The 15115-nt window shown below is 39.0% G+C and overlaps 1 protein-coding gene across 2 annotated transcripts in view; it reads right to left on the bottom strand.

The window, feature by feature from the left end:
- Nucleotides 1-15115, bottom strand: part of LOC126981597 (valine--tRNA ligase-like) — an 81955-nt gene that overhangs the window by 32692 nt on the left and 34148 nt on the right. The window contains exons 11-17 of one of the 2 annotated variants that reach the window (XM_050833039.1): nt 10533-10654; nt 8224-8332; nt 7175-7325; nt 6789-6931; nt 6235-6546; nt 3057-3209; nt 2556-2762 (exon numbers count right to left, since the gene is read on the bottom strand). In XM_050833039.1, coding sequence (XP_050688996.1) covers nt 2556-2762; nt 3057-3209; nt 6235-6546; nt 6789-6931; nt 7175-7325; nt 8224-8332; nt 10533-10654 — 1197 coding nt within the window. The remainder of the gene's footprint in view (nt 1-2555; nt 2763-3056; nt 3210-6234; nt 6547-6788; nt 6932-7174; nt 7326-8223; nt 8333-10532; nt 10655-15115) is intronic. The other variant, XM_050833040.1, reaches the window with a different exon arrangement.

Here is a 15115-nt window from a genome sequence, read left to right as displayed (position 1 = left end):
TCGGACCGCCCGCTGCAGCTCGGTTGGAGAGGTGAAGCGCCTTCGTGCTGTGATGACGTCATCAGCAAATATGGCGGCCCAAACAAACACATATAAGTGCTTCTGCCACAATAACCACTGCAGCTTCCTTTTCATTCTCTGTTGCAAGGAGCTCGTCACCCAGAACTGTTTGTGATGCATGTTTAAACGTCGTCAGGAATATCAGTGGACGCCATTTTGCTGCCAGAACAGCTAGTAAACGTCGTCACTCACTGGCAGCAAAATGGAGTCCGCTGATCTTCCTAACGACGTTTACTAGCTTCTCTGGCAGCAAAATGGCATCCGCTGATATTCCTGATGATGTTTAACCCCTAAAGGACCGGGGGTGGCTGCATTTTCGGTACTGTTAGGACCGGCCTCCCGCGCTAAGCCCTGAAAATTGCCTGTACAGTATTCACACACTCTCTACGCTTAACCTACATTACATGAGTGAATAAGATAGATTTTGTACCATCAAGTCTTCCTCTTTCTAATGACGCCATCCAGAAGTCTCTAAATGCCGTGGTTACGGAAAAACAGCGAGTTGAATAGGAGAGAGTGGGGAGTGGGGTGAGCGCACCAGTAATAACCGCCTCCGGCCCTTCCCCGGCAAAGCGACTATAGCCGCCTTCAGTCCTTGTGGGGTTTAACATGCATCACAAGCTGTTCTGGGCAATGAGCTCCTTGCAACAGAGGATGACAAGGAAGCTGAGGCGTCACCAGTTTGAGAGGACCCGGGCCCGAGTCGCTCCCTCAAACGCAAGTAGCTGTCCCCGCACGCATGGCGCCTCATCTTGCGTCATCCCCCACGGACTCATCTCAGACTGAACAACATCAAAAGGCAGATAATGCCTACCAGTGCACTCGGGCTAGAATGAACGAAAAAAAGGGTGTGGGTTTGGAAAAATGGCAAGAGCCAGAAAGAAAATTGTATTTTCCCCGTAAGTTTAGTTATTCCTATGACGTGGTTTCCTATGGCGCGGCCGTTGCTCATAACCAATTAACTGCACCATACGCGACTCGACTGTACCTTCTTTGTGAGTGATGTGAGTGGCAAGCGTGTGTTGTGGAATGGGTATGACCCCATGAACCCTTAGGTGACAGCTTTTGGGTATGGTTGGGAATCTGACCTTATCATATTGCCTAAAGGTGAAACAGTTAACAAAGAAGAATACTACTTGATCCCTAATGATCATTTAGAGTATGCTTTTGAAAAGACTGGTTGTGAGATCTTTCAACATGACAGTATGCCAGCTCACACCACCAAGTCCATCAAATCCTGGTCTCAGGATTGTGGAACTGAGTGGATTCCTGATTGGCCTGGGAATTCACCAAACTTGTTACCCATAGAGAACCTCTGGGCAACATTAAAATCCAAGATAAAGGAATCAGACATGTTGACAATTCCAAAATTCAAAGCAGAGCTGTAGCAAGGCTGGAAAGTTCTTTACTCTGCTACTTTGAGCAACCTTTCAGAAATATTCCCCAGATTTAGGGGACCCTCTGCCTGTAAAATCCGAAAAATTTGAAAAAATCATTTTGAGAAAAAAATTACCAAATCATTTATCCATACTCTGTGAAAGTTTCAGGTGTCTATAACTAAATTTTCTGCCCCCCCCAAAAGTATCATGAGTATCCTAGAGTAGTCGTTCCTCTGCATACTCTATTTTACAGCATTGTTCAATACCATTTCACACTTTATAGGCTTTTGTTTGTTTCATTTTTGTGATATTTGTTAAAATGTATCACTGCTCCTGTTATGGCAACATCCCTTGACGAGAGCACTTAGCTTGTGTGCTGCTCCCCCCAAGGGCAGTGAGAAAACAGACATTTTCTCAAAACGTAAGTTTTTGGTAGTTGAAGCAACACTCCTCCCATAGTTTCAAACATAAAATAAAAGTGATATATAATAGCTAAAGAAAAGACAAATGTTTTGAGTGCAACACATTTTCAATATCTCTTTCAGTCATGATTTTATGTAGTTTTTTATTTCCTTATCGAGGCGAAAAAAAATCTGTTATATTTTTTTCATGAAAATGATGATACATAATCCAAAACTTTTACAGTCAAATTGTAGCAGTGGCTATAAATATTTTGTGGACCAGCAGTCAGAGGCGTACTACTGAAAATAAAGGAGGAGTGTTCCATAGAATCAAGACGTTTTTCCGAAGAAAAAATGTTTTCTCTAAACCTATTCATTCAAATTTCATCCAACTTTGTTTTTTTTTAAATTATATTGTAACAATAATAGGTATAAGAAAAATGTGTTGAAGAGCTGAAAAAAAAAGTTTGCATTCATGAGTAACAGGAGGAAGGTCCCCTCATATGAGGTGATTAAGAGGAAAGTCTTCTCAACAAAGTATTAGAGAAAAGATTAGTGACTGTCCAGCAGAAATTTGATGTTATTTCATGATGTAGTTTAGTGGTTATTATGATGTTTACAAAAGGTAAACATATGATTATACTGTCCGCAGAGTGAGCCTTCACTAACTGTAAATGAAAAGCTACAAATATACTCTACGAAAAAAAAAACGTACGTGCTGAGGTTCTGGATAAGGAGTCACACACAGAGAAGGGGGTTGGCCAGATGTGCGAGGTGGTAGGCGCTGGAACAACTCCTCAGAAAGAAAAGGCATGAAGGGAGATATAAGAGCTAATCCAACATACAGCGCTGTGTAGAGCACATTACGGCTCAAGTTCTTGGCTTCCTCATCATTGGAGTACATCAGAGGTTTCAAACACTCCTGTAATATGAAAACTCTGATTACTTCTAAATGTACAGTGAAATAATATTGAATGATATCTTCCTGTTGAAGAAATACAAGTTGATTTTGATCAATTATTGCAATGAACTTATTCTCAAACAAACTTAAATAATAACAGTAGAGATGATTAATGAATAAGCATAATCTCTCTCTCTCTCTCTCTCTGCCCCAACAATGCATGAATATCTTATTCAACTTCATTTCCATTTTATTCAATAGAATGGAGAAAAACATTCTAGAAATTATATGGCCAAATTAAGATAACATGCTTACCAAATAAACATCACAAATCTGGTACCACCACAGGTTATATAGAGCTGTAGTTGCTCTTGGGAAATTGAATTCTTCAAAGGCAGCATTACATTCTTGTACAGCAAATAATAGCTGTCCAAGCATCCACCTGTCCACAATGCTCAAGACTGTTCTCTGGAAGAAAGTATTTTATACTAGAAAAAATATTTTAAACTGCTTGCAGTCACAACTATAATCATATTAATCAACTTTTCTTAGCTACTATGTTTTTTACACATAGCATTTGTACCATATGAATTTTTCTCACCACTAAACAAATGTGATGATTAGTTATTCAACCAAGAAAAACTCAACTTTAACAAGCATGCATTGTTAACACAGGCCTACCAACACCAAAACCAACACAAATGATTGTCCCTCTCACATAACGCTTTCACTGGTAGAAGCACAAAAATGTAGTCTAAAAATTATTGGTCCAGACCGACAAAATTGCAAAAAATGTTACAGCCCTCAAAAAAATTCTTCCACTAGTGGAAAGGTGTGTGAAGGCATCTTCAATGCTCACTTTGAAAAATTAAATGTTTTGTGACTATATGCATTATTCCTGTTCATGGAATTTGACACCAGCATTTTCCTGTTTTATGAAGAAAAATGGAAACAAAACTTCAATCACATTTTCCTCAAAACATGTATAAAATAAACAAAAAATGCAACTACTCTCTTAGTTTTTGCATGATATTGATAAAAAAATTCTGGCTCGTACCAATAATTTCAATTATAATAAAAAAATTTACTTACCTTTTTTATGTTATATTTTTTGCAAATCATGCCAAACATTATAACTTAAATAAAAAAATTCCAATGTAAACAAAGTTATTAAAATAATAAGATAAATTTGCTAGGACATTAATAAATTATATTATGTGTATGCAAGAGAAGTGGATGCATAAATGACTCAGAAAAAAAAAAAAAATCGAATTGCATTTTTTGTTTGATCAACTTGCAATTTTCATATAATAATTAAGGTAGTTTTATACAACATAAAACATAATAATGACTGTGGACACATTTAAAGTCACAGTGTATAGTTAGCATAGCACATGCAAAAATCAACAAAATTAAATAAGTTATAAAGTACTAGAAGTAAAAATCAAAGTGTGGTCCATAAGTTACGTGTATCAAAAAGCAAAAATTAAAACAGAACAAACTCGTTTCCATAAATTTGCTACACTATTCAGGACCTACGTGCATACAGTAAAAGTCCAATGATCCGAACACAGATAATCTGAAAATCCCAATTGCCTGAATTTTTTAAGATGGCAGACAAAACCTCCTAAACTGGTAAAAAAATAAAATAAAAAAATAATGCAAATCGTGCTTCAAGCAATGCCAAGCAACGGAGCCTAAAATCAGGAAACTTAGTTGATTATCAACTTTAGTCTAGGTATTGACAACTGAATATTCACTTCATTTATGGACTGTATTGTACCTTATATTGCTACAAGATGGCTCCAATGGCTTCTATAAATGACAATTCTGAGCCGATGCTCAAGAACGATGAGTAAATGTGACAATGAAAGTGTGATATACAGATACCTCTCGTATTATGCAAGTATAAAAGCAAATTTAGTTTTAACACAGTGTTGAAAAGCCAGTTTATATTTTAAACAATGGTGGGCACTGCTAACCGAAATGTTAGCTTTGCTAACTGGTAATCCACTAACTATAAAGTTAGCTTTGCTTATGCTAAACTGCTAAACTGATAAAGAAAGAAATGGAAGCTAATACTAACCGCTAACTTTTTATATGGATTTTGCTTCGGTTTAGTATTTTCACTCTAAAACCCTTAACCCTTTCCTCTCGCGCAGTGCGAACGCGACTATCCCCTCAGGCGCAGTCGGACAGCCCAATGGGGGGTCTATTTTTAACCTCTGTATCTCAAAAACTATTCATCACAGCTAAAAACCAAAAACACCATTGGAAAGAGGAGGTCCAGATCTATAGGAGTCGGTTATGTATGCCTCTCTTGCGAACGTACATGCACGTTCAAGGAGTGTTGAATGTTAACATTTACGTCGGTGCGTGCGGGATGATCAGCCATATTGAGATAACTGCGGACGTCTCTCCTTCAGATTCTGGCAAGGGACTATTGCCAACTGCAATATTTACAACTATTTGGTCAAAGAATCAGTCAGGTGATTGGTGAAGCTATGCAAAAATGCCGCTATATTGGGCAAGAACATCCACCAGTTACTCGTCCGTAGATTTGCCGCGCTGGGCTGATATGATTTTCCACCAAATTTAGTGAAGAACCCACTCAATTGACAATCCTGTGTTGTGAGAATTAGTGTTGGAACACTCTCATATGCGGGAGATTTGAGTGCGGGTGGAGCTTGCAGCGAGCGTTTAGCATCACCAGCAAATACGCCTAACGCTCGCTGTGAGCGTTTAGCAATGAAAGGGTTAAAACAGACCTAGTGACCTGAAATATCAATATGTTGTAGCTTAGATATAGAGCTTACCAGAAAGGTATAGCATGCCAAAATCAGATGATGAAAAAAGGAGTCGGCTCGCTTACCACACACGTGCTGCACAATGGCTTTCAAGCCTGCTGGGAAATCCACGGGTGCAGGTGGGATAAAATGGCGGCTAGCCAGGACCAAATTGTATTTTCCCCATATGAAGTGAAAAAGTGGGTGTTGGCGGTGGCTGAGTGGATAAGGTGGTGAGCGTGGGGTCGGACTGAACAACATCAAAAGGCAACGCGACTCGACTGTACTCAGGTAGCCTCGACTCAACTAAATGATTATCGAAAAAGTTTGCCTTTCCAAAGGCACCTCCTTATTTCTTGGTGTTTTCATAATCTGGCTTTACTTATTTGTGCTTTTAGTATATCTGGATCTACCCTCTTTACGTGGATTTACCTACCTGAAACTGCTGTTCAGCACTTTTACATATTACTGACGTGTAATAAAACATGTGTGAATACATTTTTTGGTTTCATGGGTCCCTCCTAATAATCTGAACAAATCAATAATACAAATGACCTTCAGTCCACTGCCATTCGAATTACTGGACTTTCACTGTGAATACAAACAGAAATAGAAGTCTTTATCAGCACTTGATTGTTTGTGGTTTGCATTAAGCCCCAATTGAGACAAGCAGTAGGTGAAAGTATCCAGGGCAATCATTGCCTTACCTTCCTGGATTTTATGGTGGAAAACATTAAGCTGTCTTTAGCTTCACGAAGGGTGCTTCTTTCAGCCTCTGAGAAGCTGGAGATATGACAGTACCAGCGTGAAATATGTGGGTAATTTGTGAATGGTAAATCTGTTTCTGCCAAGTGATTCATGACAGAAAGATCAGCTTGTGATGGAGTGTATCCTTCAACATAACTGAAATTTTTCAAAACTTCATTTAGTTCTGATAGTTTCCCTAGAGTATAACTTTGTTTTGATGTGTAAGATGAGTTGGCATGCTCATCACCATATTCTGACTTTGCTTCTTGCACCTGTTGGACAACATCAATGGTTATTAATAGCATACTCTGATTTTGCTTCTTGTACCTGTTGGACAAGATCAATGGTTATTAATGTGTACTCGTATGTTTAATCATATGTATTTCATTGCTTCGTATTAAAGCTGGAAAGAAATGTGAATCACATAAATAATTAGCCAAAAATCTATAGGTAACATGGAGGTATGAATAAAGACCAAACACAAAATAAAATGGTGGCAGTATTCTTTACTCACCTTTTCATGTAGTTTTGTGAGAGAGTCATATGGCTTGAAGTTTTTGCCCAGATTCATTAAGGCAAATTTAGTTGCATTCCATAGTTTGTTGCAGAAGTTGCGATAGCCATTCACTCTTAAAACATCCAGGTTGATATCTCTTCCTGCAGGGATTGGGAGAATATCCTGTGATCATTTTGTATTTAGTTATCAATATGTCTAGACAAATGAAGCTAATTTCACTGGTTAAGCAGTTTTCAATTTTTTTTCTCCCTATTATTTTTCTTTACTCACACAATCTCAATTCTCCAACCTTCATGAGAGATGAAGATGATGATTCTGTAAATGTAAGCACAACTTCATTAGCAGAAGAGAAAAATTGAGAAACCCATAAGAGTGAAACTAACCTTGGGATGTATAAGCACAGAGAGCAAAACGAAGAGCATCTGTGCCACACTCAGGAATACCCTGTGGATAATCTTGTTTCTGACCCTCCTTAGCTTTGGCAATCTCACGGGGATCCAAATTGCTATTTTCCTCGAGTTGTTTATGAAGGTCCTACAAAAAAGTAATTTCTTGTCATATATACTCCACAAAAGAAATTGTCTATATATAAATGCCTATGCAAATATATATATATATATATATATATATATATATATATATATATATATATATATATATATATATATATATATATATATATATATATATATATAAAATGATAGTGATAATTTTATTTTGCACACCCCACTTTGGGAACTGCTGATACAGATGATAGTTTAACGTCCATTATGCATTTTAACTATATTTATGCTATGGTCCTAGGGTCGGCACCATCTAAGGGTTAATGAACTAATTCAGCCAAGCACCAGTTTGCTAAATCAATTTTCATGCTAAATTGAGAAAATGCATTTTCTGGTTTTCTGGCCCGTACAGCCCCCTAACACTTTGTCCTGCAGCCTCCTGTGTTCTTGTGTGTTATTCAACATTGAAAATAAAGATTTTTCAGTAATTGTAAAGTAGTTGCAGCAGTAGTAACAGTACAGAATTGATGGGTAAGGCACTCAAAAAACACAACAGACTGATGCTCCAAGTTGAGCCCGGCAGCAGCGGTCAGTGGAAACACTTGATTTAAAGAGTTTTACCACTAAATTGCGCAACAACAGGAATATTTTTATTTTATTAAATCAAGCTTTCAGTTGAATCAACCTTTTACAGTACAGTAATTTGTTCAAGTGGTAAGTTTTATATTAATCTACACTTTTCTACATTAAACTATCTTTTTATATGAATGCTTCATGCCCAAATTTTTCAAACAAAAGGATCTGCTTTCTTTATCTGACACTACATTTTTGGTTTCTTTAAGACCATCAATACTATTATATCTATGTCCTAGCAGTTAAATTCTGCTCAAATAAGTGTGACAAAATATCAACTGTAATCATATACTCACCTTAAGACTTATTCCATAAATCACATCCATGGGATCAATTACATTGCCTAAGGATTTGCTCATCTTGCGGCCATGGGCATCCCGTACCATGGCATGCAGGTACACTTGCCTGAGGATAAATATCTCTTATGAAGAAATGCATTCTGAAAAAACTCTTGGTAACATTAATAATCAAGTCTAAAACATTTGCCTATAATTAGGTAAATATACAGTAGACAGATATTAATAAATGGTAGCTCTTTGAGTTTTTTACATTTCCAGACTTTTGATGAATATAATCTCACTTATAATTAATTTCCTTGCCATAAAATGAGCACGAGACTAAACACTAGTCGTCCCTCAAATAGTACGGTTTTGGTTTTATGTGGATTTTTTAAGAAGATTTTTTAGGATTTTTAAATTTCCCTACGAGCAGGAAATTTAAAATCCTAAAAGATCTTCTATGACAATCTGTATAAAACCAAAACCGAACTATTGGAAACCATACTATTTGAGGGACGACTGTATTCTGAATTTTTCTCTTGTAACACTATCAGTACTGCATGAAGTTATGAGAGTAAATGTGGATTACTGGTTAAGGAGATCTTGCAGTATAATATCATGTCCTGATGCATTTACCTTATTTTCTAACCAACAAATGCCTCCATCAAAGAAAAGGCAGAAACAGCAGCAGAAAGAGAGGTGGACTAAGGACACTGATTATAGCAACGCTTCCACTATCACTGCCTCCCCTATACCACCACCTCCTCCTCCTCCATCTACCTCTACATCACCACCTACACAACCTCCACTAGCTGTACCACCATCCACTTCTCCACCACCTCCTCCTCCTCCATCTACCTCTACATCACCACCTACACAACCACCATCCACTCCTCCACCACCATCTCATGTGCTACTTTCAACTGCAAGCTCCATTCCTGATTGTCATTTTGTTCGCCCTGTTCCATTGCCACCTGCACCACCTTCTACTGAGGGTGATCAAAATGTCATTTTGCCTGCCAGAAAAGGATCACCACTAGTGATGAATATGAGGCTGGAGCACACTGATTTTTGACACCACCTTGGTGACTATTAGATTAACAATTGTATAAATAATTATGCCTATTTTTTGTGTTATATAGAGTTAATTTAGTCAATAAAACTTACTTTGTAGGAATATGCTATCATTAAATGGTGGGAGGAGGAAATATAAAATGTTTGAATAAAAACCCCTGTATCTCAAAACTATTTTTTTCGGACTTCATATCGATGTGGATGGAATTTCATAACTCTGATTGCCAATCTGCTTCCATTTTCTAATAGTACATAGCATAATCTACATTTGGATGCATGGATATGAATATTTGTCTCAAGTGTTGGTCACTGACAAGGCTAAAAAAAAAAAAAAAAAAAAAAAAAAAAAGTTTAACTCAAAAAAAAAAAAAGATAACCATAATACAAACATATGTAGCAACTTCATGATGCATCCAAATGTAGATTAATGCTTAATATACACAAAATATAAAGGAAAAAAGAATTTTGAATGATGGTGTCTTGTACGCATTCACTTTAATAATGCCTAAAAATTCCTCTTTCGAGTAATTTTCGGGGTAAAAAAAAAATTATAAAAAAAAACTATCGATCATAGAGCAATAATATTCATTACAGAGAAGTAGCATAATGAGACATATATGCTGTGAACATTTCATTGAGATAATCCTATAAACAAAACAAAAAAACTGCATCGCCTCCCTTAAAGTCTCCTACGATGTTGCCTCTATCTTCTATTAATATTTTCATGCTGACTGCTATTCTGAGCTTGTTAAGCCTCCCCCATCTGCAGCCCTGCTACCTTCAACTTTCTAGTGTAGCTCACCCACATACTGTCCAAATCCCTTATGCAAAAGTAAACCAGCATCTTCATTCGTTCATCCCTCTCCCTGGTAAACTCTGGAAAACCTTCCTTCATCTGCATTTCCTCCTGCCTATAATTTGACTTCTTTCATGAGGGGAGTATAAAGACACCTCTTCACCCCAAATTGATCTCTCTTTTGGCCACTCTTCTCTACGTTTATAAGAGCAATACTTAGCAGGCTTTTTTTTGTTTTCACTTATTTTTTGCCCTTGAGCTGCTTCCTTAACTGTGAAAAAAAAAAATCTAAACATTACAACTTCCTTCATCTTCTCTTCTCTCAACTTAACCTTACAGTGTCATAGTTTCTGTCTTAACTTTGCATGGCATCGTAAAATCTAAAGTCTCCTCTCATGTTCTTTCAAACACCATTACATTGCTCAAGCCAAACATAGTGATAAGAATACAAACTTACTTGAATGGAAGTTCTCCAAGTAAATGCTGACCAAAGAAAACCATTCGAGCTACCCAAAAGAATAGGATGTCATGTCCGGTTTCCAGAAGAGTGTTGGGATAGAAAAGTTCCATGTCCTGAGTCTGAAATTAAAAGAAAACTTGACAACTATTTTATCATTAGTATTTGCACTCCCAGTTTAGCTTTCAGCATGAAGTTTGTGAAACTGAACAAGTTTCTGGACTGAATACAAGTTAAAAGTCAATAAGTAAATAAAATGTTGTCATATCAACTGGTCATTAAACATTATCTGTTTTCTTTATATTCATCTACACACCTAACCAGTCTCAAGTTCTGATGATGAATATGAATTAATTAAAGGTAATATTTAATAATTATAATTAGTCTGTAGGCCAAACAACAATTAGGAATGAAACAGTTACGAGTGAGGAACACACCAAACTTGGACAAATAATTATGGTGCAAACTCAGCCTATAAAAAGGAGTCATAAAGAGGATAGGAATGAGAGTAATTTTGGTAAACATAGTAATGCAGGAATGTCTTGCTTAATGACTGGCTGATGTTTCTTAAAATTTGATCGTACATCAACAGCATTGTGACATTGCTTAAATGGGGATACATTCTTGGCCATTCAAAATACAGTAGAACCTCGTTTATCCGGCATTCAAGACAACGGCATATATCTGGGGCCCAAATTTACAAAAATTTCCCCTCCCCCCCTTTTTTTTATCTATTATTTTTTTTTACTTGCTGCCTGTAGCACCTGTAGGCTTTCTTGAGGGGCCTTATGGATGGTCTCAGCCCATCAGTGGTGCAGGTTAATTTTATTTATAGTGGCTGCCGTGATGTAAGACTCTTGCTGGGCCCATGCTGCCCCCGGTGCTCCTCTTAACTGAAGTTGCTAAAGTTAGGGTTGATTGAAGATCCAGACAACATGTGGGTGATCTTCTGCCACTCGGCAATGACTTGAAAAATCAGCGTGTGTCGGTTTGGGCTGGAAACTAGTCCGCGCTAGGTCCTCAGGCTCACCACGCTCGCAAGCTAACCACTCAGCCACCACCTCCCCAGAGTTCCACTTAATCTTAAGTTTCACTTAAATGGGTTGAACATTTCAGTCACTGAATAAGTAGTAATAGTACTTTATAAAAGTTAAATGATGATCTAGTCAATAAATATCGGCATTGTAAGGTAGCTTATGATTATAAAGGTTATGTTTATCATCAAGGCGACAGACTTTTCTTATTTGTAAACAAGAGCACGTGTGTTGTGCCGCCGGCGCTGTATCAAGACCTGCTGCCTTTTACCATTATTACTAGGGGCACATACTCAAAACATTCAAAGGGGCCTTTCGTGGCAATGGCACCTTTCCGCTTCACCATTCCCTGAGAGGTGCATAAACTAACGGCCGTAGTAATAATCTCTCCCATTCCCGTTTCCTTCCCTTACCTATCCCTTGGCTGTGAACCACAGTTTTAAGTGTTCCCGGGGGGTTGACACTGATTAACACTATCTCAAGAGAGCGGATGGGGTCGAAAAAGTGTTCACTTTGCGAGGTGAGAGGTAGGACATCTTTGGCTTCCCCTTCCTATATTTCATGAATAAATAGCGTTCTATTTGTTATTAAAGAAGGAAATATATTGAAAAGTATCAGAATATTTTTATGACTGATATTACATCGCAAACTTTGCTGAAGTTAATACAGTCGTCCCTCAAATAGTACGGGGGTTAGGGACCCAGGACTCCCGTACTATTCGAAAATCCGTATAAAATTAGTGCCCCCCCTAGAAACACTCCTGGGTACTCCTACAGAATCCAAGTCCCGCCTGGCTCAGCTGTCACCCACGAGCCCAAGTTGCCAGTTATGCATTTTCTGCTGCAGTCACTGTAGTGTTACCACGCTGGGGGTGGTCCACGGGGGAGAAGCCCCCCCGTTAGAGGTCAGGATATTTAAAATTCGGTTGGAGTAGTTTAAATATCCGTCCCTTGACTTTATAATATGGAGGCGTAATGTCGTATTTTGGAGGCGCGGAGTCAATCTCCATAATTACCGTTTCGTATCTTATTTTCCAGTATGAATTAGAGAGCAATAGCAACTGTGGTAGAGAGTAAGAGAGAGTGTGAGTGTATGACACGGCTTGCTCGCTGGCAATGTGGAAGGCAGCGCTGCCAGGATGGCTCTGTTGCCCAGCGTGGAAACACTACATCAGAAAATGCATAACTGGCAATTTTGGCCGGCGAGTAGAAGCTGAGCCACGCGGTAAACTCTCCCTACCGCAACGTAACTCGTACCAAAACGTAACCTCTTCTAAATCTGAATTCCTCTGCAAGGTGAATACCTTTCTCGAACGCTTTGAAGTGCATTCAGTAGGTGTTTTGGCTTGTCTCTTGAGCCCCATGTTCATGTTATGTGGTAATGCAGAAGCGTAGCTAAGGTTGTGCACACACACAGACTTAGGGAAAGCACATTGGTTTCAATCTGGCAAAATAAGTGTTCCTGATGTTGTGCACACACACGGACTGAGGGGATGTGCATGGGGTGGGAGGCAGTCTGGTAGAGCAGTGTTGCCACTCACGCCATGGCTACTTGGTGCGATGAGCGGGAAATAAAAAAATCCTAAAAAAATCTTCTATGACAATCCGTATAAAACTGAAACCGTACTATTGGAAACCATACTATTTGAGGGATGACTGTGTATTCTTTTTAGTTTGTAAACATAGTTATTCCTGAAGATTCCTTTATAATTAATTGTCTCCAAGAATGGCAAAAGACAGCAGATTGATGACCAAATATGGCATTATTATGGCAATACTTAACATATACCATAAAAAAGGGCATTTCTTGGCGACCGCCTCGATTTAAGACAAAAATGCCATAAATGACACAACCTGGCAACCCCTATGTGGCTGCCCAGGTGTATGTGACCAGTCATGGATACCAACCAGTCTCATAAATTAACTTACCCACATTACTTGTTATTTACCTGTAGATCAACTACGCTATTGTTTTGTTTTATGATATATAATGTATGTGAATACAGTGGTGTGAAAAATGCATTATTTATCTCATTTTCTGTAATTATTGGTTTGAAAGTGCTGGCAAAATTATAATGACGTGCAGGTTGGTCTTGTTTGGCCAGCATATTTGTCACAGGGATGGGAAGGGGACAGGGCAACTTATACATAACCCAGACCTGCATATGGGGATGGGGATGGAAAGGGAATGGGGAAGACTAATACTACGGCTGTAAGGCTCGGCAGGACAGTGCCATCTTTTAAAACAGGGCTCTTGAGCACCTTTGCAGAGAGGTAGGGTCGGAGCTGCCATTGAGGCAAAGGTGCCTTGTGGCAAGTCAGTGGAGGAGAATGCCTCTCCTAGCTCACAGTTGCATGATATATACCGTATTTCCCGCCATATAAGATGCACTGGAGTATAAGACGCACCTATAATTAGGCAAGATATATTTAGAAAAAATAAAAACTCCACATTTTCCCTAAACTTGATGTATGTGCAGTGTTACATTTGGCCACCTTAATTACAATTATGAATATGATACCGTATGTTGCTTTGTGCCCTTCTCTGTGTTCAAAGTGTTCCACCATTACCCCGAGCAGCTGTGACTATGAAATGGTAAACAAAAGGGTTGACTGGTAGATTCAATCACTGCACAGTGTGCATGCGGTAGCTTTCGCCGAGCTACTGAGGGAACTAATCACACAGGGATGCTACGTTCGATGGGCAATCTTGGTCTTGATCTTGACTTTCAGGAACTGTGTACCTACTTAATCTCAAATAGAAATAGATGTTGATTAATTTCTATCAATCATATTATGTTTTAATATAGATATTTTTGTAATGAGTAACAAAAATGTGTATACAACAAACACCGTAGTCATCCACGGATATGCGTTCTTTCGAACATGTATCGCAGAAAACGTCAACTGACCCGGCCGTTGCAGAGCAGATATACCTCCAGACTAATCCACCCAATCCGCTCCACGATCACCAAGCAGTCATGTCAGGCAGCACCCTGCTCCGCCAAAATTGTTCCCGTGTAATAGCCACTTTAACCATCACTGCCAAGGTACCCGGCACACTGGTGACTGGTGTGCCGCGGCGGTGTGTTTTGTGTTTCGTGTTCATGCAGCGCCTCAGGTCCCATGTGTGACGCGTCTTCTTCTTCTTTGACCTGTATGGTTTTATTGCTTCACATTTTTTTTTTTTTTAACATCTCTGCCTGTAACGCCGGTAGGCTTTCTTCAGGGGCCTGGTGGTCGGCCCAAGCCCATCATGGCGCAGGCAATTTGTTTATAGTGGCGCCAGTTATGTTTGGCTCATGCTGCCCCCCGGAACTCATTCCTCATTCTTGATTCACTGGACGGTTTCCTCTAGAGTCTGGGTAGATGGGTGGTCTTCAGGACAGCATGTGGGTAGTCTGAGGCCACTCGGCAGTGACTGAAAAATCCCAGGTGGCAGCGTGGGGATTCGAACTAACGTTGTCCACAGCGCCGTGAATGCCAGGCCCGCACACTAACCACTCAGCCACCGCCTACCCTTGTCCTCCAACTCTCTTCTGCTTATTCA

Source organism: Eriocheir sinensis, chromosome 48, assembly GCF_024679095.1.
Source record: "Eriocheir sinensis breed Jianghai 21 chromosome 48, ASM2467909v1, whole genome shotgun sequence".
In the NCBI taxonomy this organism is placed as follows: Eukaryota; Metazoa; Arthropoda; class Malacostraca; order Decapoda; family Varunidae; genus Eriocheir; species Eriocheir sinensis.
The sequence above is the reverse complement of the archived record's forward strand: the minus strand, read 5'-3'. Positions and strand labels throughout refer to the sequence as shown.